At 38.2% G+C, this 26,274-nt stretch overlaps 2 protein-coding genes across 6 annotated transcripts; both read right to left on the bottom strand.

The window, feature by feature from the left end:
• Positions 1-1,272: 1,272 nt before the first annotated feature.
• On the bottom strand, positions 1,273-19,418 carry LOC137938773 (triosephosphate isomerase, chloroplastic-like). The gene is made up of 9 exons (XM_068783808.1): positions 19,117-19,418; positions 18,021-18,047; positions 6,029-6,098; positions 5,022-5,145; positions 4,009-4,093; positions 3,709-3,841; positions 3,407-3,580; positions 2,657-2,739; positions 1,273-1,523 (listed from the first exon to the last, which is right to left on the bottom strand). Exons 1-9 carry the CDS (start codon positions 19,309-19,311, stop codon positions 1,467-1,469), a joined length of 948 nt encoding a protein of 315 aa, XP_068639909.1. The 5' UTR covers positions 19,312-19,418; the 3' UTR covers positions 1,273-1,466.
• Positions 19,419-19,874: 456 nt separating this feature from the next.
• On the bottom strand, positions 19,875-23,685 carry LOC137939076 (transcription factor bHLH121-like). 5 transcript variants are annotated; one of them, XM_068784255.1, is made up of 6 exons: positions 23,519-23,685; positions 23,313-23,439; positions 21,713-21,834; positions 21,071-21,198; positions 20,456-20,974; positions 19,875-20,284 (listed from the first exon to the last, which is right to left on the bottom strand). In XM_068784255.1, the coding sequence occupies exons 3-6, from the start codon at positions 21,825-21,827 to the stop codon at positions 20,126-20,128; spliced, it is 921 nt and encodes a 306-aa protein (XP_068640356.1). In that variant the 5' UTR covers positions 21,828-21,834; positions 23,313-23,439; positions 23,519-23,685; the 3' UTR covers positions 19,875-20,125. The 5 variants fall into 5 exon arrangements, 4 of the variants coding, with proteins under 4 accessions (XP_068640356.1, XP_068640357.1, XP_068640359.1 ...); XM_068784256.1 differs by having other exon boundaries at positions 19,875-20,281; XR_011109925.1 differs by having other exon boundaries at positions 20,197-20,281; positions 20,378-20,974.
• Positions 23,686-26,274: the final 2,589 nt, after the last annotated feature.

Raw genomic sequence — 26,274 nt, 5'->3', positions numbered from 1 at the left:
ATATGTGGAATTACACATCTTATAAACCCGAATAGATTGGCATCCCAAAAAACATGGGAAGTCTTGGGATTCGTTGACTTAGACCACTTACCTAAGCATTCTTTTGAGGAGATTTGTTGTGTTGAATAAATAATGAACCTGAAAATCAATTACCTCCCAATGTTATTTCTACAAAATGTGCCATCTATTTGGTGCGCAATTTGTCAAACAATTTCTTAGATATTGGGTGAGATTTGGTGATTCAATTAGTTTTAGGCATATTGGATTGGAAAGAATCCTCTTTTTTACGAGTTTATAATGTTTTCCGTAGCAAAAAAAGACTGATATTTCAATTAGATACTTGTGGGGGAAGATAGTGATCAAAGGATTAGTAGAATCATAACTAGGCTGATTCTCTTCTTATCTTCTTGGGACCCACTGGTGACTCAGATTTCCTAAGAAGTCTCAACAGCTTTTGAAGGGATTTGTCTATATGAAGAATGTTTCTTACAATCTTAATAATTCAATATAACTCCATTCTTGGTAATATCAAAGGGAAAGGTTTACATTAAACGTCCATTACGATTTGATAGGCAATTTCTCAAATTGCAGACTTGTTTGACTCTTTACAGATCTCCTTGCATTGTTGGACAAATTCTGAGGGCAAACCTTCCAGCCAGAGGAGGACCCCTCTTCAACAACAACAAGTCTTTTTGAGCTAGCTTGTTGTCACAAATGATCAATAAGATTTATAAAACAATTTTCCTACTTCCATCCTTTTCCTTTCCTTATTAACTACATAACAGATATATGAGTAAGTTGGAATATCAATGATATAATTCGTTTTTTTTTTTTTTTTTGCCTCTCTTCTTCACTCTTACTAGGGTAAAAGATATAATTGTAATATTATACTTTTATTCATTTAGAAATAAAACTTAAAGCAGAAAATCCATAACCTGATTCTTCCTCAAAATTCGTCTCTTACTCGTCTCCTTCTTTAACTTTTTCTCCACAACTCTTCTTCTTCTAATCACTCCTTAATCCTCTTCTATTATGATTATACATCATAGAATCCTAAGTTTCAACAGAAACAGAACTGCTAAAAGAAGAGTTCACTATACAATGACATCTATTTTAGTGTCACGGCCAATTTCAACCTTCATTGGAACCAAGTACCATTTTCAGAAATACAGAAACCTGTAGAATGTCAGATCTATGGTGACCCTTGAAAGATCATGACCGAAGATTACTGTAAAATATTTATCCCTACTTTTTGAAGGCACCAAAACATGGTAAAAAAAAGAGCTCTTCAGCTTTAAAGTTAGATAATGGTACATCTGATTAAGTATTTCTTAGCTTACTTTATGGGTAACAAGACAAAACCCCATCAATTACATCATAGTTTGCCAAATACTGTTTATTTTTAAACAATTACTCTTTATTCACCCATCATACAAACTTCTTTGCACAATAAACATCTAAAGTTATTAGGCCACCACCTTTTTGGAAGTCACTGAATTGACAATCACTGCAAATTCTGGACCCTGCAACACCACCAAAATTCATGCATCATAAATTGATCAAAAGTAAGTCAGGTAGTTCAAGAAAATGGAACAGAACCTGAGGAGAGAGGGAAATTCAGAAACACAATCAGGAAATCAGAGAAACAATTAAAAACGATTCTAGCCTCAATTTTCTTTCCCGTAACGAATGTTATCTCTTATATATATATTTAAACAGAATGTTATCTCTGATATTTCATCTGATGGCTTAGATACCCCAGAAGAGGAATCGAGCTAAGAGAGTTAGATTACATTACTCTTATAAGACACACAAGATTCATGTAAACAAAGTTGACCCCAAAAGATTCTTGTAAAAAAATTTAGCCCCAGAACATTTTAGAAAAAAAATTTGACTCCAAAAGATTCTTGTAAATATTTTAAGAAGTGTTATGACATCCAAAACCAAATGTCAATGCTATAAAGAAAAGATGCCTATCTGAAGCCATCAAATTGTTTTGCTAGCTCAGAGAACACTTAGAATGGCCAAGGATTCAACGCCAAGTATAGCCTAATGGGTTGCCCATGACGGCATTGACAAAGGGTATAGCTTCAGCAAGCAACAGGGTCACATTTTTTTCCCTAATTTGGAGCAGAACGAGTAAACACAATCAAGAGATGGGTCTGTACAAATAAACATTATTTTTACTTGTTCTATAAAATAAACTAAGAGGCCTCCCAATCCTTGGCGGTAATGACTTTCTGCATTTTCCCACTATAAGCTTGGACCGTTCAGACAGAACTTTTATATACAATTCAGAGCTATAATAAAGGGCCACACATGCTGGGGAGTTCTGAGAAGATCCTAAATCAGTTAAGATGGGTCTGTACAAATAAACATTATTTTTACTTGTTCTGAAAAATAAACTAAGAGGCCTCCCAATCCTTGGCGGTAATTACTTTCTGCATTCTTGGACCGTTCAGACAGAACTTTTATATACAATTCAGAGCTATAATAAAGGGCCACACATGCTGGGGAGTTCTGAGAAGATCCTAAATCAGTTAAGAGGGATCTATAACTTAGCATAAAGAACATCGGTCAGACTTCTCAACCCTGAGCTTGATCTTTTAAGTGGGAAATTTTTCTCCATAGAAAACAACTGTTAAATACTAGGTACCTTTAGTGAAGCACCACCAACAAGAAATCCATCAATATCTTCTTGTTTTGCAAGCTCAGCACAGTTGCTACCATTTACAGAACCTGAAATAGAGAAGCTTAAGTTAAATAACAGAACATTACAAACAAAGCAGTTAACCCACTGCCGTTATATAAGTTTACACAGATCAAAAGATTGCTGACCACCAAACATGCAGGTTCACCAAATGTGTTTCTAGAATTAATGATGACAAACAAAAGGGAGGATATGATGAAAGAAAAGAAGTGAAACAGGTAAACTAATGAAATCCCATAATAAAAGAACTAAACGAGAACTAAGGAGATAACAAATACTTACAAATATATAACTTTTGTAAATATTAGTGTGCGTTAAATAGTAAGGATTATTTATCACCAAGGCTGACAAGAATGTCAGGTCATGACAGGAAGAAAGAAAAGAAAAAAGAGAACAAGTGTGGAAATTGAGGATTGAAAAGGCATATTGACATGGAGATAAATATATGAGCCAACTACATCATCTACAACCAACAAAAGAGACGCCCCAAGAATAATGATCTAGCTTCTGACAGGAAATAAAGGAAGACCAAAAGTGAACTCAAGAAGGAAGAAGGGTCAGCTATGAATTGAGCTTACAACAGTTAGCACAAATGGAAGGGTGCTCATTGAGCCAAATCAAACATAGTGGGAAGAAAGCTCTGCCATGGTACGACAATAGCAATAGTTATTCCAAGTACAACAACAAATTAAGTACCTCCATAGATTATACGAGTTTTGGATGCAACTTCTTCAGAGACATTCTTTTTAAGCCAATCACGAACAGCCACATGCACTTCTTGGGCTTGCTGGGGAGTGGCCACTTTACCTGTGCCAATTGCCCAAACAGGCTCATAAGCAATGACTGTGTCATCCCAGCTTGGAATATTATCTGCAGGCGAACATAACTCAGCAATTAAAACAGCAATTTCAATCTTGGTTCAATCTTCATTTTTAGAGAGAGTTGCAAATTTTCAGTTATTCCAACAAGAATTGTGAAAAAAAAAAGGGATACATCACCTGCAAAAGCTTTCAATTGTTGGAAACAAACATCAAAAGTTTTTCCTGCTTCTCTTTCTTCCAATTTTTCTCCTATACAAGCTATCACTTTTAGATTCTGACTCAAGGCATATGCAGCTTTCTTCCCAATAAACTGAACAGGATAAAGTGTAGTGTTAATTCAATATGACTAGAACTATTAATTCTTTTTTTTGAGAAAAACTAGAACTATTAATTCTACACAATTGATCTGCCAAATTCGTAATCCTTAATTCGATACATAGCTCAAGCAAACTAAATCACTCTGGCCCAGAAGTATACCTGGTCATCTTCTCCAATTACATGTCTTCTTTCAGAATGCCCAAGAATGACCCACTTGCAGCCAATATCCTTAAGTTGCTCTACACTACATACAGGAAGGGACATGAAAATATGAGGATGACAAGGTGCAAAAAAGATATGAGGAATGGTGCTGAATTCCCAGCCTTGTTACAAGAATCCAAAAAAAAAAAAGCCGAAACAGAATTAAAACCAATAATGATAGATGACAGACATAATAGAGAAATTGAGGAATACAAAATTGGATCTGAACTAATACACCATCTAATGTAAAGATAGAAAATCCAATGAAAGATGTCCACATAAAGTGTATGAATAGAAATGTGCAATGCTGTGCTGGGTTTTGTTGTTCTCATTTCGGTTCTCCACAGGACATCTCGGTAGCAATAACTTCAGCAGGACCCTGAAACTGGAGAGAGGCCAAAGGCTTCTGCAGCAGCAGTACTCAGCATTTCATGCATTTGACAAACAAGAACCTTCAAAAATCCTTCGCCTACATGCAACCGATATTTGAAGCAAGACTCACTGCATTCTCAATGACGGCCTTTTTTTATCTAGTCAAGATAAGTTGAAAGTCATCCTGAGAAGCTATGCCAGACGGGCCTTATTGGCAAGTTATGTCATACACAATAAACAAATGTCTGTTGCTGGACAATCAAGATTGTTTGATCAAGCAGTATCTAATGCAACAAAAGTATCTGCAGCACATCCCATTGTGTAAAACTAGACAGCTGAAGATGATTACTTAAAAAATGTGGGACAGTGTATGTTTTTTTAAGAGTGGGAGTTAGCATTCCAAATCAGAAGGAATTCAATCAGCTAGAAACCTTGGAACCAGTTAGTTTCCAAATGACGATTTAAAGCTCCATGACAAAGTCTCACGCATCAATAAACATGAATATGACAAAAAGAAAAGGACAGAAAATGACATTGTAATTAAAAAAACAAAAAGAACAGTTTAAATAGCATTTTCAACTATTAGCTGGAAGATAGACCTGATCTCTCCAGTAAAGGCGCCACCCTTTCCAACCCAAGAATTTTGAGAAGAAATCTCAATTCGATCAGTTAAGGAATTCTTGACCTGATCAATGTAAACAAACGGAGGTGCTACAACGACATCTTCACCAAATGGAGCAACACAAGAGTATAAGTCAATAACCATAAAGATAACCAACACTTAAATTACAGGCATTGCAATCCTACATTGATCAAACAAATGTGAACCAAGAAAAAGGAAAGGTCAAACCTAGCCAGTCGCGAGAGAATTACAAGGCTTATATATATTCATATAGCCAGTTCAACTAAATCTGGGGAAACTTGAGCAATTACTTGGTTTATACAACATAAAAACTACTCACAAGAAAGCAAGTTCCGGATGAACAAGCATTTAACAAACATATCAGTCATGTGTTTATAGTTCAAATTTGCTTGACGCACTTTAAATTTACCTATCAATCCCAAGATTTGTTTTGAGCAAACCAATCTCATTTGCAGCTTCAAGTTGTTAAAGAAATTCTAAACCTCCTTCTGTAGATATCTCAGACAAAAAAAAAAATGTTTTTAATGGTCCTTATCAAGTTAAGCACATTGTAGTAAACTCTACAGTTTGGTTAACACATTAATAGTGTAAAAAAATATTAGAGAAACAACAGCCTGAAAGAAAAAACGCCACCGTTTCTTTTCAACTCTGCTAGTTGCAAAGTAGGCTAATGCTGCTAGAAAATAATATTTCCTCTTTAAACCCCCTAGCAATAGATGCTGTAGTGATCTGATTTCATCTTTAAAATCATCATTCAAGAAAACTCATTTTTTCAAGCAAAGTGAGAATTTCATCAAGAGAGAAGGTACAAAATCACAGAGAAGGGCAAAAGTACAACGACACAAATAAAACAAAATTCAACCTGTGTGCAATGAAAAGGAGTCACCAACTACAACATGTGTTCATTATCCTGTCAAACGCTAGGATAGATTAATCATCTTTTTCTTTTGTGAGCAATCTTACCGACATCAGACTCAAGCTTCGCACTGTTTAGATCAGCAACAAGCTTGCTAATAGATTCTTTTGTTCCATTCTGTTGCAAATAAAGTTACAAACATAAAGGAAGTCAAATACATGAAACTGCAAACAAAGATGAAGGGACACAGATATCAGAAGCATCAGTGGAGAAGAATATCAGAACTACTAAAAATAGAAAGAAATATCAATTGTTAGAAGACATAGTAAGCTTAGGTGGCATTGATGTAAATACTCTATGTTTTTTGGCTTTTACCTCACCTATTAGGGTGAAGGGCATGAATATAATTACTACTCTTTAACATCTATAAATAATGGTTAAGGGAGAGGAATAGTCATTCTTTCTCACTAATCCTCACCCTACTCTTCTCTCACATTGTTTCTCTCCTCTCTCCCATCCGAGCTCTCTCTCTCCTTCTCTCCTCTTCTTCTTCTCTTATCTTCCTCTTCTACCTCCTTCCTTCTTTTACCTTAGGATACAAGCCTTACAGCCATGGAATGCTGAAATTAACATGGTATCAGAGCAGTGATTTGATTTCAGGATTCCTATAATATATATCCTCTCTTTGCTCTGTTGATCAAAGATACAATGCTGGAATCGGTATAGCAGCATGCCTATAAAACAGATAAGTTTCTCATCACTAGTTTGGTTGCTGTATTATCTGTTATCTTTTTTAAGCCCAGAGGACATCCTTTTGCATGGATTCTATTTGTTATCATCTCCCATGAATCCAGCACATATGGAAAGGGAAATCGGTCTTTTGTTCTTCACCACTTATGCTGCTATCGATCTGTAGTTATCCCATGCATGTTGCTGTTTTTTCTCTTCTTGATTCGATTGTTAACATGCTGAGTTGATAAGTTTCAAAGAGGTGGATGTTAAGAGGAATTTATCCTCTGTTTACGTCGGTATTACAGCAGAGGAAATTGTTTTGCTTCATGTATTATACATCGGACAGTAAGAACAAGAGCAGCAGCAACGTTAGTTCTTTTTACTTGCAGTTGGTTCATTGATCTTAATCAATTCCAAGAGTTCTGGAACTCTGAACTACCTCTGGACGAAGAGTTCATTCTGGTAAGAACTCTTGTCTTGAAACTTTCTGTTTTCAGAATCTCAGTTCATGAGATTCAATTTTGAAACTTTCTCTGATTTGTGGAATTATTCTGGTAAGAATCCAAACTTGGAATGTTTCAATCTCTAATCCAGCGTATGAGTTCTAAATCAGGGAACATTGCCTATATGAAAAAGGGACTGTGACTAAGAAGGAAAGTTGCTGTTATTTAAAAAAGGAAAATGGTTATTTAGAAAGAGAAAGTTGCTAGAAAGGATTCAGCAACGTTGGTCCAACACTTGGTTTATACGCCAGCTTTCCTTCCTTGCATTCTCTTTTACCTCAGCAAGCTTTCCTTATTTAAGAAAGTTTTCCTTCCTTATTTAAGCTTTCCACATGGGCCAGCTTCTCCCTTGAATTCAGCAAGCTTTAAACATGCCGTAAACTGCTACATGAAGAGTGGTTGAAGGTTCTTCATGTCTCAAATACATGGGCTCAACACACCTTTCTGAATTTTGATATTAAGCTACTTTAGTTATACTTACTGGTTTCTCTGATATTCAGTACATTTGTGTGTGAAGTTGGGTCCAAGGCCCATCCCAAAATGACTAGCCAACTTAGGAAGTCTATTTCCCAACAAATAAACTCAAAATCTTTGTACTCACTAATCCATGTGGGACTATTCTTTAACACTCCCCCTCGTGTAGGCTCTTTTTTTTGGCCCTACAAGTGGATAATGTAGGTGTAGGTCCACATATAAGTACTTACTCTAATACCATGTGAAGTTTGGTCTAAAGCCCATTCCAAAATGACTAGCCAACTTAGGAAGCCTCTTTTCTAACTAATAAACTCAAGATCTTTGTACTCACTAATCTATGTGGTACTATCCCTTAACATTGTGAAAGGAGTTGTCTTCAATCAGGTACACAACTTCCTATCCTTGTTATATTGCTTGGGTTTGAGCCATTTGGAGAACAACTATTTGATCTTGAGCTGGTTGCTACAACGTCATTAACTACTCAAAGAGGCCGTTATTCCATAGTTCTCATATTTTTTTTGTTGATTGCAAGATTACTTCATGGATAAAGAAGTGTGTTTTAACATCGTTGGTAAGAGTGATTTAATTAAAATCACTACAGTTTCTTTGAAAGGATTATCGAACTACCTAAGTTGCTCCCAATCCATTAAGTGGTTTCTTGTTACTAGAGATTTATTGGGTCACTTAACTATGTCATCTCCAATTGTGGATGAAGAAGATAGTATATACATCAAAAGGCTTAAAGAGTATACTACTTATTACTACTTGGTTGATTAACAACATGAAGAAAGTGTTGCAAATAATGTTGTTCATCTAGCTTGCAAAAATTATTCGATAATTTTCAAACAATGTGTAATACCAAACAGGGGGAGAACTTGCACAATTACCTTGCCCGATTTAGGGGACTTATTCAAGAATGGAAACTTGCTTAGCCCTATTATACCGATATCGCGGTTCAAGAAAAACAACGGGAGGCTTTGCTAAAGTGAGAGCTCTTCTGCTCGGCCTCCAAATCTTTAAAGAGCGGCTCCATGGCAAGCTGATTATTGAAGGCGATTCAAAGACTGTCATCAGCTGGTGCTCAAAAGAAAGCTCCCCACCTTGGCACCACTGGCCAATCACTGATTATATTGCTGACATTGTGTCATCCATTCATTGTAATTGGAACCTCGTTCCTAGATCAGCTAATTCTTTGGTTGATAAATTGACAAAATTTGGAACCTCCCAACAATCTCTCATTGTTTGGGAAGGCTTCTCCTCATGTAATTTGCTCGTTTGAGCTCTCTTAATAAAATTCAGCATCATTTCAAAAAAAAAAAAAAAAAAAAAAAAAAACAATAGGAGGCATTGGCAACGTTTATTCGTCTTGCTAATATCAAACCATATCTTGAGGTTGCTAAAACTCAAATTCTTAATTCAGCCATTCTTCCCTCCTTTGATGACATTTCGCCCACATTGATATGTATCCACCAACCACCTCACAGATTAATGTTTCTTCAGCTATGTATTCAAATAATAGGGGTGGAAATTTAAGTACTAGGGACACGGAAGAAATACTTAAAGGTGGACATGGAAAATGTAGTAGGGCTGGACAAAATTTTTCCAGATTTGACAATCGGGCCTATACTTATTATGGGGGCTTAAACCACTAGGTTGACACTTGTTAAAAAATCCATGGTAAAACCGGATTGGGTTACAACAAATCAGATCTTTACAAACAATAGAGACAAGAATGAAGTCAAACCTAAAACTCATAAAGGCAAGAAGACTATCCAAAGAAGATTTCGAATTACTTCAAAAGTTAAAAAATATGATGGTTCCTACACCCAACAAGGCTGTTCCCACTACTGCAGCAACTACTATCACAGGTATAGTCTCTGCTACTCCACCTTCTTCATCCTGGATCATTGATTTTTGGGCCTCTAAGCATCTGACAGGTAATGGTAACCTTTTGTGCTCTATATCTCCTTGTATGACTGAAAAATTTGTCTCTATAGTAGATGGATCCCAAACCAAAGTACATGGGGTGGGGTTCACATTTACCATACTTACACTTCACCTACAAGATGTTCTTTTTGCTCCTGAATTTTCTTTAAATCTCTTATTCGTCAATCAATTAACTAAAAAATTTAACTGTTCCAACAATTTTTCTCCTAATTCTTTTTTTTTCAGGATCTGCAGAGGAAACAAGTGATCGGTGGAGGCCATGAACAAGAGGGCTTTTATTATCTCAACTTACCTGCAGTCACTGCTACATCCAATTTTCAGATCACAACTCTTCAATGGCACAATATAATTAAGACATCCCTCTCTACAGTCTCTCAAGCATATGACCCGCTCTCTCCGCTCTTATTCAACATGGTAGTAGAATTCCTCTCCTCTATGTTTTATTCGGTTGTTAATCTTGGATGGCTCCCCCATACTTCAGTATGCGGATGATACCATTATATTTGGAATTAGAAATATTGAAGGAGTCAGAAGGATCAAAAGCGGTATTGGGCCTTTTTGAATTAGTGTCTGGGCAGAAAGTTAATTGGGGGAAAACCTCTCTCATGGGATTCAATGTTGGCCCTGAGCTTCTTTCAGAGATGGCAAATATATTTGGCTGTTCAACAACTAACCTCCCAACAACTTACCTTGGTCTCCCCTTATTCAATGGTCGTATATCCCAAAGTCTATGGAACCCAATGGTTGAAAAGATTGAGAGCCGGTTAGCAACATGGAAGGGGGCGTCTTCTCAGTAATGCTGGAAGGCTCATCCTCCTTAAGTCTTGTATTGCAGGCATCCCAAATTATGCTTTATCCTTTATGCCTAGCCCTTCTTCCGTATGTAAAATCATGGATAAGATGAAAAGAAAGTTTCTCTGGAGGGGATCATGCGATACATTTAAATATCACCTGGTCATATGGGATGAAATCTATCTACCAAAGAGATTTGAGTGGGCTGGGGATTCGGAAATCAAAGGAAATGAAACAAGCTCTGCTCCTAAAATGGATATGGAAGTTCAGCACAATTTCTTCTAACCTTTGGAAGGATATTGTTCTTGTCAAGTTGGGTTGTAATTCTCCATGGTGGATGTCAAGTGGTAATCGGAGAGGACTATCCTCAATATGGAGATCACTACACTCACTTCTTCAAAAGATTTCCTCAGCCAGTAGATTCTTTGTTGGAAACGGTAGATCCCTTAACTTTTATTTTGATTGGTGTACAAGGCAGGAACCTTTACGGATCTCCTTCAGGAATCTATTCCTCCTCTCTACACAAAGGGAGATAACAGTAGCTGATGCTTTTGAGGGGGGGGGGGGGGGGGGTCTGAGCCTATATCCCCGAAGGGGTCTCTCCGACATGGAGGCGTTGGTAGCAAGCCGCTTGATGGGTTCTTTAAATTCTGTTAGAATTAAACCTTCCGATGCTGACAAGCTCATTTGGTGGCCTGACAAAAGTGGCACCTTCTCAGTTTCATCTGCATACAGATACATTAATGGTTGGGATTTGAGTCAAAGGGAGCATGAGATATGCTTTGCATGGCGTCTCTGTGCACTGCCAAAGATAAAATTCTTCATGTGGAGCGCATGCCAAAGTAAGTTTCTCACGGCAGACGTTCATAGAAGAAGAGACCACCCATCTATCAACCCCCTCTGCCCATTTTGCAATACAAAGGTTGAAACCACCAGTCATATTCTGCTACAGTGCTCCTTCTTGTGGAATCTGTGGACCTCAGTTCTCTGCAAGTTGGGGCTGCAATCTGTAAGTCAGCCGATCTGATCTCCTTCAGCAAGTCGCTCATTGGCTATCCCCTTCCTGGACTCGAAAAAGTGATGATCTCCGCCTGTGCCAGTTTCATTCCATGGGGGCTTTGGAATAAACGCAACCGAAGGCGTTTCGATACTAGAAGTGAATCAGTGGTAAGAGTAGCGGACAAGGTGGCGGGCCAAATTTCCTCTTGGCTTCTGACTAAGGACGAAGGTCCAAGTCATGTAGGAGTGGACTCCCCCGGAAGCTGGTTACCTAAAGTTGAATTTTGATGGTTCTTCTCTTGGAAATCCTGGGATCGCTGGTTTAGGGGGAGTTATTTCGGATCCATCCGGCAATCAATGTTTCTCTTATGCCAGCCCTTTAGGCATTTCCGATTCAATATCGGCTAAGCTCCATGGCCTCCTCAATGAGCTTCTCCTTTTCAAAGACAATTGCAGTGGTCCCCTTCACATTGAAGGGGATTCGAAGGTGGTCATTGGTTGGTGCGAGTGTGCTTCCCCTCCACTGTGGCGCCATTGGGACATCTTTTGGAAGATTTTAGAAATTACCTCACTACTCTCTTGTATTTGGTCTCACATTTTGAGATCTGCAAATTCAGTAACAGATGTGCTAGCCAAGCAGGGAGCAACCCTACAATCTCTTGTTGTTAGGGATTTGCTCCCTCTTCCTTTGTAATTTTTCTCTTGTTAAGATAAATACATTTTTATCAAAAAAAAAAATTGCAAAGTTTGTCAATTGAGTAAACACCAGAGGAGTACTTATTCTCCTCGAGCTGAATCTAAAGGTGTTCCTCCTTTTTCTTAGTTCATACCGATGTGTGGGGACCTCCCTCTAAACATTTCTAATGTTTCTCAATCAAAGTACTTTATTACTTTTGTTGATGATTTTACTCGGGTAACATGGTTGTTTTTACTTAAGGAGATCTAAAGTCCTACCTAACTTTAAATCTTTTTGAGCCATGCTTTCTATTTAGTTTAATAAAAAATTACAAGTTCTTCAATCTTTTTGCAAGGATAATGGCATTATGCATCAGACCTCATGTATTTACACACCACAACAAAATTGTGTGGCTGAGAGAAAGAATATACGTCTTCTTGAGGTTGTATGGGCTATTCTTCATCATATACATGCACCCATTTCTATTAGCGACATGCCATTCTTACCGCTTTTTTTTTTATCAACGGGATGGCTTCCTCAGTCCTTAATGACCGGTTACCATACTCCCTACTCTATCCTGGTGAAGATATGTTTTCCCTTCCTTTGAAGGTATTTGGGTGTACTTACTTTGTTCATGTCACTTCTCCACATACTAAGTTAGACCCGAGGACTATTAAATGTATCTTTTTAGGCTATTTGGGTACAACTCCTCTTTCAAAAAAAGGTTTGCCTCTAGAGATGTGACGTTTTTTTAAGAACAACCCTTTTACTCTATTGATGGTGCCCCATTGGGTTTTTCTTCGGCTAATGAGTTTCCTAAGCCCATTGTGCCCATCGAAGACTCCCTCTTTTATGGCAATAGTGATTTATCTTTTCAGCCTCCTGAAACATTAACTAATACCACTGTTGTGGAGTTTACAGATCCTCCCGAGGTAAGTTCTCCTTCTCCTCCTCGTATTTTTGGATCTCCATTTGATATTAGACTTATTGTTTTCGAAAAGAACCTAGGTCTAGTACCCGACCATTTACTTCTCACCCCATCTCTAATTTTTTGTCTACTCATCAGTTATCTCCATTTTGCTGCCACTTGCACTTCCTTGGTTCTATTTCTTTTGTGTCTATTCCTTGGTCTTATCAAGAAGCCCTCCAACATACAAGATGGAAAACTACAATAGAAGAAGAAATGGCAGCTCTTTATGAAAATCAAACTTGGCAACTAGTTCCACTTCCATCTGATAAACAACCAATGGGCTGTAAGTGGGTATTCACAATTGAACATAATTCAGATGGCTTTGTGGCCCGCCTTAAAGGTCAACTTGTGGCCAATGGATACACTTAGTGCTACGGGGTTGATTATGAAGAGACATTCTCCCTATGGCCAAGTTAAACTTGGTACGTGTTTTATTATCTCTCGCTACTAACTCTCGTTAGTCTGTGTATCAGCTAGATGTGAAGAATGTCTTTCTCAATGGCGATATTAAGGAGAAGATTTACATGAAGCAACCACCATGATTTGTAGTTGAGGGGGAGTTAGTCTGCTGCGCACAAAAGTTTTTATATGGTTTGAAACAATCTCCGCATGCCTAGTATGACAAGTTTAGTCAAGTAATGCTTCAGTTTGGGTTCACAAAGTGCTCTGTGGATCATTCAGTATTTGTCAAACACACAAACAAAAGAGTTGTGCTACTTGCTATGTATATGGATGATATTATCTCAACAAGGAGTGGCACGGATTGCATAATTCAAGTCAAACAAAAAATATGCAGTGAATTCAAGACAAAGGACTTGGGACTCCTCAAATACTTTCTCGGTATTGAAGTCCTTCAATCCAAGCATGGCATTATTCTACCACAACGAAAATATGTACTTGACTTACTTAAAGATACGAGAATGATGGGATGTCGCCTTGCTGACATCCCTATGGATACAAATGTAAAGTTATGTGTAGGCTCTGGAGAAGATGTTGATGTGGGCAAGGACCAAAGACTAGAAGGAAAGTTGATCTATCTTATTGTGAAGTTACGCCAAATAATATGTTGAAACCGAGTAATAAGCCAAGATCATAATCCAGCCAGAGATAGAGAATTCTCCTCATATATCTCATCTAATAGATCAAAATCGGTAGGGTCAGGTTCATACTCCACATTCTCATGATCGTCTCGTGGTGATTCCTGATCCACCAGGAAAAGGGCCAGAGCACTACTATTAGACGCAATGTGACCAAATCCTTGGTATTTGTGACACTGAATTCTAGAATTGAAAGTGGGCATGTCTTTCCCTATTCCTAGCATAGGGGTTTCCAAATTGCGACTCTCTCAGAGGGGAGGCCCCTAATATTGACTTTCCTAAGACTTGAGAATTGACGGTGGAGGACCTAAAAGGCATTGGACGGGTGTCAAACCCATGTGCTGGCAGAAACCTGGAGACCAACTCATAATTATGTGCAAGGGCATAGACATCTTGCTTCGTCGTGACGCCTCAAAGCAGCGTTTCAAACCTAAGGTCATCATTGAGGCCTTTTCTAAATCGACTCAAAAGTGATCACCTCATCCTCGATGATGGAACAACGCATCCGAAACTCATCAAATTGAGTGATGTATTAGGCGACTGACTTATTCCCTTGCCTAAGATTATGCCACTGATCTAAAAGAGTACTTCAATAGGAAGGGAGAAGGTATTTAGTATGTAGTTTGAGCTTCATTCCTCCCAATGTGTAATAGGAGGTTCATGCCTTCTAGTGACATTCTTCTCATCATTTTCCAAGAAAAGTTGAGCAATGCCGGTTAATTTCATTTTGGCAAACCTAACCTTCCTATCCTCAGATAGTTCATAGCACTCGAAAAATCGGCTCATTTCACGAACCCATGTGGAAAATACCCATGGGTCCAAACGACCGTCAAATGGAAGGGCCTCAACCTTTATGAGTTTCAAAACTTTGTCTTCAGGCCCCTTGTGACGTGGGACATAGGAAGCATGATTCCTAGAAGGAGGGAAGGTGTGAGCACAAGGACGAATAAATTCCTCATCTTTAATACCATAACCCCTAGGAGACCTAGCCTCTACAAGACTTTTCCCTTTGGCTGACTGAATTTCTAGGGATGTGAGCCTATTATTAATAGTGCCTAGTTGTTCCAAGATTTGTTTAAGGGTATCATCTTTGTTGTAAACAATGGAAGATGACGCAAATCCAAACATGATGCGACCACTATGTAAATGCATGTACTTAATAAATCCCAGCAAGTAAAGCCTAGAACAAACGCTATGCACGTTAAGGTTACTTATGGTTTGTTTTGTGACTCAGTCAATAATTCAAATCAACAAAGTGCAAACACACAAGTGCAAATACAACTAAGGTAATGAAAAAAGTAATCACAAGCAATAAGGCAGACCGCACCGACTGGCCTAACTCACAAAGTAAACACTAAGGATTGAGTGGACATAAGTACCGCAATCACACGAAAAGAAAAAAGAATTTTTTTTTGGGCACGGGCTTCAAGGTCAAGATTGACACAAGTAGGTAATCAAGTAAAGACACTAGGTACCAACGCAAAAATAATATTAAAAGCATTTTAAGATAAATAGTGTAACACCAAAACCTGGTACATTGGTTGGGATTGACCAACGTGACATACATAATGCAGGCGGGAAGTTAGGGTTGGAGCTGAAGAAAACAATTTGGTGGTCTTCGAGCAAATTGTTTTTTTTTTTTTCAAAAGGTGTCGGACACGAGCAAGTTCGCACGACCGAATCACGCACATGCAAACTTGCACATGTGCAAGTGATTAAAATCCATCTGGAGGGGAAGAAATTTTTTTTCCCTCCCCTAGGTCTTCTTCCCCAGCCGAGACTTTAGTTCAGCACCGGCAAGGATTGACTGTGATAAGACGATGCTAGTGGCTGACGGTGGCGGTGGAGGTTCCAGTTGACGGCAACGACTGTTGGGGCGGCGTTTTCAAAGGCAGAGAGGTAGTTGCGCAACTATAGAGGGAAAGGAAGAGTGATCTCGGGTCTGGTGAGGATCATCGGTGGACGGCGTTACTGGTGGACAGACGATGGAAGACAATGGATGCAGGGCAACAACAACAGTGAGAAGATCCGAACAGAATATTTTGCGCGCAGATGGTCAGCGATTGTATTTGGCAAGGATGGCCAATTGGGTGCAAAGGCTGTGATGTCGGGACAATTTTGGGAAACATTTTTGGGTTTGGAGTTGGAAAAAACCGGCAAAATCTACGAGACTCAAACAGGGAACATCGATCAATTGTTTTACATGTTTCCTCCTATCGTGAACACTGTCGCAGATGGAGGTGAGTATTGGGTTGAGAACAGTGCTCGCCAAAGGGATCTTCGGCTCTGATACCAAACTGATGAGGGATGCTATGATTTAATGACTCTAACAATGCAACTGGGGAAGAAAGAAAGAGAAATAGAGAAGGAGAAGGGGAATTGAAAAGAAGAAGAGAGGATAACAGAAAGGTAAAAGAGGAAGAATAGGAAGGAAAGAAACAGTAAGAAGGAAAATTTCTAATTCATCATCAATCCTTTTCCATCCGATTACAATCAATAAACAAAAAAAATGGAAATTCAAAATTCAAAACTAGATAAAATAAATAACTGCTAAATCTCCTAAAATCAAGGAGACAAAATAAATAAAAATAAAATAAAGAAATTATAAAAATGAAGAATCACCCAACCACAATGAGGTGGGTGCAGGTGTGGCCCTATGTCGCCGAGTATACACTCGAGTGATCGGTGGCACGCTGGTGTCCCCACCATCTATTACTAACATGCTTTATATGATAACCAATAATGATAAAACCCCAGTTTTGAGAAGCACATCCTTCCAGCTTTCAAACCTATGACAATTTTTTTATGAATCACATTACATGGCTGTTGTGGCCTCCCTTTTTGGAAACTTAGTTATAATTATATGACTAACAAGAAGAAAATGGAACTTCCGTTCTATCAATGATCACTCATAAAAACTTCATAACATCCCAAATTTTCAAGTATTTTAGGAAATCATCAAACCATACTCCCCTCTTCAATGTAGGCACGATCTGATGTTAGATAGTGTACTAAAAGAATTGAACAAACACATGAAAAGCATAACAGTAAACCATCACATCAAAGCCTTGCCCCCTTTTAGGAGTTAGGGAGAAGCATGTATAGAGAAGGGAGGAAGTTAAGGAGAAAAAGTAGGGTTTGCACTTCTAAAGAGGACAGGAAGTTCAGGGGGGGAAAAGGAGTCTACATGCCAAGAGAGGAGAAATTTTAGGAGGAAAAGAAAGAGAATTTAGGAAGAGAGTTAGGTTCTGTCCAAGCAGGCCACACGTCCATTAATTTCTTTAAATAAGGAAGAAAGTCCATAGATTTTAACTAGTACAGGGAACTTCTTGGAAAATCAACTCCTAGTTTGATAGACACCCACTTCTAAACTCACTCTAAAAAGAAAATCCTAAAATAGCAATTTCCAACTAACTAGGACACCAACTCCTTCCCAGCTTTTCCTCCTTGTTGGAGTCTTCTAAACCCAACGACATCTCCTCCCTAGCTCTTTCCTCCTTGCAGGCGTCCTAACTTCTAACTTTCTTGATTATTTTACCCCTCTGACCCTTTACTCTTTTACACCCTTGTCACACTAACAACCTCATAATTAACTACTTCTACAACCAAGTACTAACATGCAGTTATTAGACCAGCCATTCTTTATAGAGTGATAAATGTTGGGAACAACAGCATCTTGAAACAGATATCAGCAAAACGAGGTAATCAAGCACCAAGAGCCAAAAAAAAGGCCATACAAAAATTGGGGTATAAAAAATAAAATCGTATGCAAAAACTGACAAGGCCGAATGACATAACCTGACTAAAATGTCAACAGTTAAAAATGTTGCAATAAATTACAGTAGGAAAATGAAAGGATTGTTAAAAACTATGCAAATAATAGAAATGGATGAGATAAAGTGAACTTACACACTTCCAGTTACCACCCACAAAAAACTGCAACAACAGAGAAATGCCATAATTAGAATAGAGGGATCAAAGGGAACAAAAAAAAAAACATGTATATGGTAAACCAAAAAAAAAAAAAAAAAACAAAACAAAACCAATAATACTTCAACATGATCAATCCAACATGTCTTCCTGCAAGACTATAACATTACATGCCTCAAAAATGAGAATAATGGCATGTCTAAGCTATCATGTTCCAGATACAACTTAGAAGACATTATCTGATTGGTTGCTCTATAAGAAATTTTACCTTGCAATTACCATCCTTAGCAAATGTATATATTGCAACCTAACAATTGGCAGCCAGTTCATGCTTTCCGGTCATAGAAAAATACAGTTCCCTACAGGCCAGCTTGAAATGTGCTTGTAAAACTGCATATTAGATTCCAAATGCCTATCCCTAAAATGATAAATTACAGTAACTAAGTCAAATTGAAAAGCCCCTCTAGTGCAGCACATGTTTAATGTTCCCATGCAAAAGTTTCAACTTATCCAAACTAGGCAGTAAAGGGGTCCACCGGCTCGCTTCACCTAGGCCTTTTTTAAACATTGATTGGTACGACCATATATCCAAAAGCAAGCAAGTGCTGTCCCCATACTCTTGATCATCTACTAGACTAGCATCCGAAAATTCAATATACAAATTATTGAATCTGTAAATATTGTTGTGGGCTTTCTCTTTGTAAAGATAAATCAAACAGCATTCATGTCGCAATAAACAAGCATCCACAAAGTAAATGAACATTTTCTCCTCCAATAAAAAAAATAGTGAAAAAGAGTTGATATATCTGAAGCCACAATCCGCATTAGCTGTAACCAGTAAAATAACAAATTCTACATTCATTTGGCCCGATCATACAATGCAACATCCTCATTTATCATCAATAAGAACAAATCAGTCAAATTTAAGTTAAATGACCCAGCATCAGCCCCATCACTCTACTTTCTCACATCAAATAAACACAAAAATCCAAAGAAATGTCTCATAAAAAAAACAGACAAAAAAAGTGCAACTAAACTAGTAAAAGGCAAATGCTTATCCCAGAACTTAATCCACCTTTCCAGACCCCGCCATGGAAAAAACACCTCTGGAAGCTCTCCGAGTAGCAGCGAGATGGAGATGCGAGTCGATCTGCTGAAAGAAGAGAGATGTAGAGGAAGGAGACTGGTCAAGCTTAAAGGCAGAACGACGCAGCCCAGAGAAATGCGCGCAGGAAAGTTGAGATGCGACAGATGTCGAGACGACCGCCATTCCGCGAACGTATTTCTCCGATTCCTCTGCAGAGCTGAGAAAAAGAACAGGGACAAACGCCTGGAGAGCGACGAGAGAGCCAAAAGAAAATGGGTGCTGTTGGATGCGTCAAGATACCGATCGAAATTTCCGCCGGATTCTTTTCTTTATCAATTTATTATTTATTTATTTGAATTTTATTTTTACTTTAATTTATTCAACACGTGGCTGAGGAAGAGCAGACCTCGTATTATCCTCTTCAGCTGTGGAGCTCGTGGGCGGTGGCGGAGAGGCGCCGCGAGGAGTTATTGACTGTTGACTAGTAATTAGAAGATTCAGATGGCGTTTAACGGAAAAAACGGTCGAGAGAATTTCAAATTTGGGAGAAAAAATGGGCATTCAGACTGTGTTTTAACGTACAGTAAAACCGTCCAGAGAGAGTTGAAAGAGAAATTTTTGCTTCTAATCTACGGAATCCGATGTATATTTTATCATAATTAATTTATTTATGTAATATTTTTAGGTAATCTATTATTTTTTTTGGAATTTATTTCTAAAATATTACATCGTATCAATACTGTTCTTTTTATTTATCCCGTGCATCACAAGGATTTCCACTAATAAGAAATAGCAGGAAGAAGAGATGCCATTGGCATAGGTTTTCCTTTTACAATCAGAAGACTAGGGCCTAAGAGAGGATTAATTCAATAAAAAATGATTTAACCCAACCATTGTACTTTTCAGTTATATTTAAAGAAGTGAATTAGAGCTTTTAAAACCCAAGTATGGTAACAAAGGCAACCTGAAACAGAGTTATCTGAAAAGCAGAATTTCCTTAGTGATTGGTAATTGATCCATCTTCCGCACTAGCTGAGGAGTTATCCTGTGGAATCCGAGATGAAGAGCCCTTGCTTGAATAACTTACCTCTGGATTGCCACTTTCCTTGCTTGCTTGCCTGCATTGCTTCCCTTTCCTTTTATCACAGGTTAACTGCTACAAACACAACACAAACACGGTCAGGTGCCAAATGTACCCCATTTTGGGATAATTTCAAATGCAGCTCTCTTATATACTGTATTCAAATACCTATTTTCTGGCATGTACACAATACCTATGCTCATGCATTCGAATAAAAACTTTGAGCTCAGTTCAGCTGGAAAGCACCTGCTCTTGCATCAACAGCGAATGAGAAGAAGGATGACACGATCCAGGTGTCTTCAGTTCCAACTCAGTTTCTACATCATCAGAATCATCAGCCTTTGCTGCATTAGATCCTCTCTGCCGATCAGATGATTTACTTCTGGAATCTTGTTTGCTTGAAGAGTGAGATCTACTGGTTAGCTGTGAATGTGGGCAAATATGTTGAACGGATGGTGGCTCCATTTGAGGGTTACCTGGGGAAGAAGAGTACTGGAGAAAAGTTGAACAAGGGTTAGGAAAGGCCCCTGGGTTCTGAGCCGGGAAGAATGGGTATGGTTGAAGAGAAGGGTGCATAGGAATTGGGCCTGGAGGAACTCGAACTGCCACTGGATATGGATATGAAGGTGGAGCCATAACAACTGAAGGATCCATGCTCCAGGGGTACATTACTCCAAGTCTCTGTTGATATTGAACATTAAGGTTCTCAATATCAGATTTTAAAGCAGCTTTCTCTTCTCGTAGCTCATTCTTCTCCTGAGTCAACTGCTTGAAGAAAGACATAAATAAGAGGTAATTAAATTAATAGAATATAGAATAAGGGCAAGGGAAAAGCTTGGCATGTTTAATGAATTCATATACCTCCCTTGATTCTTCTGATAGTGATGCATATTCAGCCTTCAGTCTGTTGACTTGAGCAGTCAAATCCTTCAGCTCTTGGATCGCATCGGTAAGGATAGTGACCTTGTCATTTCTGGGTCTTTCTGGATCTGCGGTTTCAATACAAATATAATTACATTTTACAGACCATTTTACAGAATCTGTGTGCTTTTAAAACTGACTCTCCACCCAATTTTCTTACAACTTTCATTTTGTTTGATACCGCAGGGTTTTGGTCAAGACCAGAGACTTCTACTCCGGAGCTGAACCTAGATTGGCACAACTCAAGCAAAACATACATAATTTAACTTCACCATTTGATCAGAAGCTACTGCAGCATAGGAACAAATACTGTCTGTGTATACATGGAGGTGTGCTAGATACTGGCTCTTTACTATCACTTGTCTGCCTCCTCTAGCAGAAGAGCAGCGATAAAGTTTGAAAAAAAAAAAAAAAAAAAACTGATAAGACTTAAACCTATAATGGCTCCAAGTTGTTTACAAGGATCATTTTGTTTGAGTCAAGGGTCTTCTGTGATACTTAAACATGGACACAAGACATAACATGGAAGGGCAATTGCAGTTGGATCCAAAAAAACACTAAGCCATAAACCTCTTTACCTACCAAGTGCATGACCCAAGTCTAGGAACTGCTCGTTCAGTTTATCTCTCCTCAACTTCTCACGATCCGCCTTCTGAACTTTTCTAGCAGCGACTGTGTCCTTAACTTCTGCATCCATTCTTTAGCTGTGCAGAAGAGGACAAACAGCTTGAATTCAATGCAAGTAAAATGGATCATTGTTATCAACAGAGGTAACAGATTTAGAGAACACAGATGAAATCTGCAACCACAAGCATCAGATTAATCATGAGGCAAATAACCCACCAGATTTCAAAACAATAACAGCATAATTGCCAACCTAAATAGAAGTAGAATGTCTCAAGACATTGAAGAATGTATAAAACAGAGTCCACATCAGTATTTTGCTGTCAGAAACCCACCGCACTAAACAACATCAAATGATTAAAATAATAAAGAAGTTATCATGACCAGCTGCCTACAAACATCTTCCTAAAGAAAAGAGCACTACTTCAACAAACACATGAAAAGTCCTTGCAGTAGTTCCCAGGCCTTATAACAGTGTATGCTTTCTTATTTCAAAAAAAAAAAAAAAAAAAAGTGTATGCTTTCCAAAATTTACAAAATGACAACAGGAATCCCAAAAACATTGGTGCTACAGTTCATACCCAACTATATAAAGTAACCCATTATTTTTCAGGATGCTGTCTAAGCAACTTAATTTGTTCATTCTCAAATCCCAAATTGATCAAGAGATTTTCGAAATCACTTTTTCTACTACCAGCAATATCCACAAGTTTTCTCTCACGATTTTGTGCTCATTTGAGATAAAGGCTGCTATTTCAAGTGAATTAGTTTTTCACAGTTCAACAACATGCACTTATTCAACTACAGTAATGTGGTTTGGATCATAAACCTCTCCACAATTAAATAATCTCTGTCTAGATTCATCTATTCCAGTTGTATGGTGGCATCACACATCTAAACGGGAACGACAGGGTTTAAGTACTTCAAGAATGTTTAGGAATATAATATTAGAATGAAATAAGCACAGAATTAAGTGTCCTGTCCAAATCATAAACCCAATCACAAGGTAACATAAAATTACATAATTAGCAATCAAGGTAACAATCTCAAACAGGGTGCAGAAGCAAGAATCTAAAATAGGAAACCCCATATAGAGTTACAGTATAGGAACCTTAACCTAGGAAAAGGGATCAGAAATTCTCATATTAAAAACTAAAAGATTCCACTGTTTACTGTATACCCACTTCAAGCTCAATTGCTTTTGATCTAATTTTTCTGAATAGCAAGGTCCGTTCTCTCATAGAAATTTTTATCTCGCTCAACAAATACCTACAGATGATAGGACTATATATCTGAACAAATGGAGCGTAGTCAAGTTTGAAGCACCAATGTTATTACAGAAAGTCCGACATTAACAAACTATATCCTAACTCCAATTTCTATTCACTAGCCAAATATCCGGGAGAAAGGCAGAGAAAAGGAAATAGTCATATCACACCGAAAATAACAAGACTTGAATCATAACCTTATGAAACCACTCTAAACTCAAATTTCTAGCAAATAAAACCTCAACAAACCCAGCAAAAAAAGAAAAAGAAAAAAGGAAATCGTAATTAACCTTGATTCAGCTGTTGCGTTGTGTAACCTGTCGGAAGACTTGGACACATCCAGGGAATGATGAAAATCAGGGCCAGCAGCTTGAGTTAACTTACGTAACCCCCCGATTTTCATCGCTCCATCGGCAACTACCTCGCCAAAGATCATATTAGGTTTTACAATTATTTTCAGAACTTCTCTTGAAAAATTAAGAGTTTATATCCTTACCGGATTGAATGTCAAAATCTGCAGAACAAAGAAGACATCTCTTCCGCCCAGTGCTTGTGCTCTCCACGAGGGCAACGCACTCCCTTCCCTGATCAGGTTCAGGTATCGAAATTTTTTACTCATAGCTATTAATTTACTTTTGAGAAAAAGACAGCCACATGCGCGCACGGTGCATCTTTCCCGCGTTGCCATTGCTTTCGTGTACCACACGCCATTAAACCAATCGATTAATTAATACGAGAACAATCTTGAGTAAGGAGTGGAGAACCATTTTGGATTACACTGAGCGAAGCTAAATTCCCTCATCCTTCTGAATTCTGATTAGTTAATATGTTAAGAACAATAGAATAAAAACAGGAAATTTTATTAGACCAACACGAAACTTAATTTTTATCCATTTTTGACCTGTTACGGAACAAGAGGGATTACAGTGAAACCCAATCCACATCTAATTCGTAAAACCTTATTAAATAAGCAAATTAATGGATTGAATTAGGTGAATCTACCTTTTTCACCCGCACATAGTAAGGATGATTTTTTAGATTTCTAAAAATGAAAAGCGGATCCAAATTCGCCCAATCCACGTCGTGAAATGAATTAGATTGGATCTTAAAATTTTCAACCAAACCCAACCACGGTTGGATATACGAATTGTTTTAGGGTGAAGGGCTTCACTATTGAAACGAAGCCAGCAAAAGATGAAGTACAAAACACTAGGGGGGTTAGTCAACATTGAAGTCCTAGATGATCTTCAACCGCATGATGCAGTTTAACAGTTGAAGTTGTTAGATAACATTTCATCAGGATGCAGGGGATGAAGCAGTCCTTCATCTCCACGGTTTAAAATCTTTCATCTCAAAGAAGGCCATATTAAATCTTCTTTGAGATGAAGGACGTGCGACGCTTCCTTTTCCCCTCTCTCTCCTCGCACCCCCCTCTCTCGCGCGTCCTCATTTTTCTTTTTTTCTTCCTCTCTCCCGCACTCTGTCTAGGAAACTCTCCAAGCGGCGAAGCCCCAACGGACTATGATTCGCCACCGAAGAAGTAGGAGATTTCGTCGGTGAAATTTCCGCAAGGGTTCTCTATTCCGGGGGGCTAAGAAACAGAGCTTAACAGGTTTCCAAGAGCCCTCTGTCTCAGAAACTCTCCACGCGGCGAAGCCCCAACGATCTGCGATTCGCTACCGAAGAAGCAGGAGACTCCATCGGCGACATTTCCTCTCAACCTTCGTCTCGACAGCACAACGGCAAACGACCCGTCGATGAAATTTCTGCAGAAGGAGGAAGAAGGCTTCCGATTACAATTTTCCGAAGTACACTAAGTCACGCTCCGAACCGGACTTACTGAATCGAGTCAACCCAGGCCAACTCGAACTGGGCCAACTAAAAATAAAATAAAAATAAACTCCAGTTTTGGGCATCCAGAGGGTGGACATAGCTATCGTGGATACTAATTGGGCATAGGTGGAGATGTCGGCATACAGACCCTACTTTCGAGCTTGAGGACAAGCCGTATTGATCTGCTCCGTAAATTCGGTTGGAGTTTGATTAGCTGCCTAGATTGATTTTCTCTGTTCGTCGTGATCTCTGGTTTTTCGGCGTCGTGGGAAGAAGACACTGTTGGAAAATTTGATTTTCCTAACTTAGGAAAAAATTAATGTGGCGCCGGTTCAGCGCCTGACGCAACCCAGCACTATATCAATTTTATTACTATATTAAACTTCATATTTAAGTCTTTGGTAAATAAAATATAATTAAAGTATGCATTTGATTAATTAATTACTTTTAATTTTGTGAAAATATATTATTAATTAATACCATTTAAAAAATCTATTTTATGTTATTAATATAATACTTTTTTATTCATTAATCATATTTGTTTTTTATTTACTCTATTGTATTAGTGATTTAATAGTGGTAATTAAAATATTGTTAACTCAAACACTTGGTTTGATTAACTCATTTTTATAATTAATAAAATCTATGATTTTAAATTTCGAAGATGAAGATGAAGATAAACTTATCCACACTAATACACTATTTCGAAGATTTCGAACATGAACTTGTCCACACTAACACCCATTTCGAAGACGAAAATCATGTAAATGTATGAGATGAAGATCAAGATCAAGATCAAATTTCCAGTTTGTTGACTAACCCTCCCTAGGGTGGACATCATCTTGGGTTTTAGGGGAACCCGACCTGACCCAATTTGGGTGTAGGTTTCTAATTTCACCTTCGAATCGGGGATGAGAGTGGGGAAGAAAAAACCGTCAGGTTTCAGGTCGAGGATGGATTTTTCCAAACCCACCCTGAAACTGACTCAAACCTGACCCAAACTTGATCCACGGACAAGACAAGGATATAAAATAGGGTTGGGGTAGGTTAGGGATGGGTCGGGTTTACGGGAATTTATACGGAGATTTATACGGGAGAAATTTCAGGCTACTATCTTATCTCTCAGATATGTCTCATTTCAAGGACATGTGACATATATTCTTACAAAACCAATCAAATCCAAGATTTAGATCACTATATGCATCAAGATGGGTATCTACGATGTTTTCTCTCCCCTAGCTTGAGGGGAAGTGTTAGAAGTTAAGATTAAAGTATAGTGGCATGATGTAATTTATCTTTGATTTTTTGTCCCTTTCTCTCCTTTCCTACAGTAAAAGGTAATGATGTAATTATGGTTCTTCTCATTACTATAAATACACATTGAGGGGAGGATTAGGCACGTCACTTTACCTAATCCTC

Source organism: Aristolochia californica, unplaced genomic scaffold, assembly GCF_029961685.1.
Source record: "Aristolochia californica isolate CCGP_79_NKW_82.1479 unplaced genomic scaffold, dmAriCali1.0.hap1 SCAF_8, whole genome shotgun sequence".
NCBI lineage: Eukaryota > Viridiplantae > Streptophyta > Magnoliopsida > Piperales > Aristolochiaceae > Aristolochia > Aristolochia californica.
The sequence above is the reverse complement of the archived record's forward strand: the minus strand, read 5'-3'. Positions and strand labels throughout refer to the sequence as shown.

Coding starts and splice junctions, on each gene's coding strand:
- LOC137938773 (XM_068783808.1), bottom strand. CDS start 19,311: ATGGCGGTCGTCTCGACATCTGTCGCATCTCAACTTTCCTGCGCGCAT. Junction 5,146..6,028: donor GAAGCTTGAGTCTGATGTCG/GTAAGATTGCTC, acceptor CATTTGGTGAAG/ATGTCGTTGTAGCACCTCCG. Junction 3,581..3,708: donor ACAATTGAAAGCTTTTGCAG/GTGATGTATCCC, acceptor GTTCGCCTGCAG/ATAATATTCCAAGCTGGGAT.
- LOC137939076 (XM_068784255.1), bottom strand. CDS start 21,827: ATGGATGCAGAAGTTAAGGACACAGTCGCTGCTAGAAAAGTTCAGAAG. Junction 20,975..21,070: donor TATCAGAAGAATCAAGGGAG/GTATATGAATTC, acceptor TTCTTCAAGCAG/TTGACTCAGGAGAAGAATGA. Junction 20,285..20,455: donor CGCTGTTGATGCAAGAGCAG/GTGCTTTCCAGC, acceptor TTGTGTTTGTAG/CAGTTAACCTGTGATAAAAG.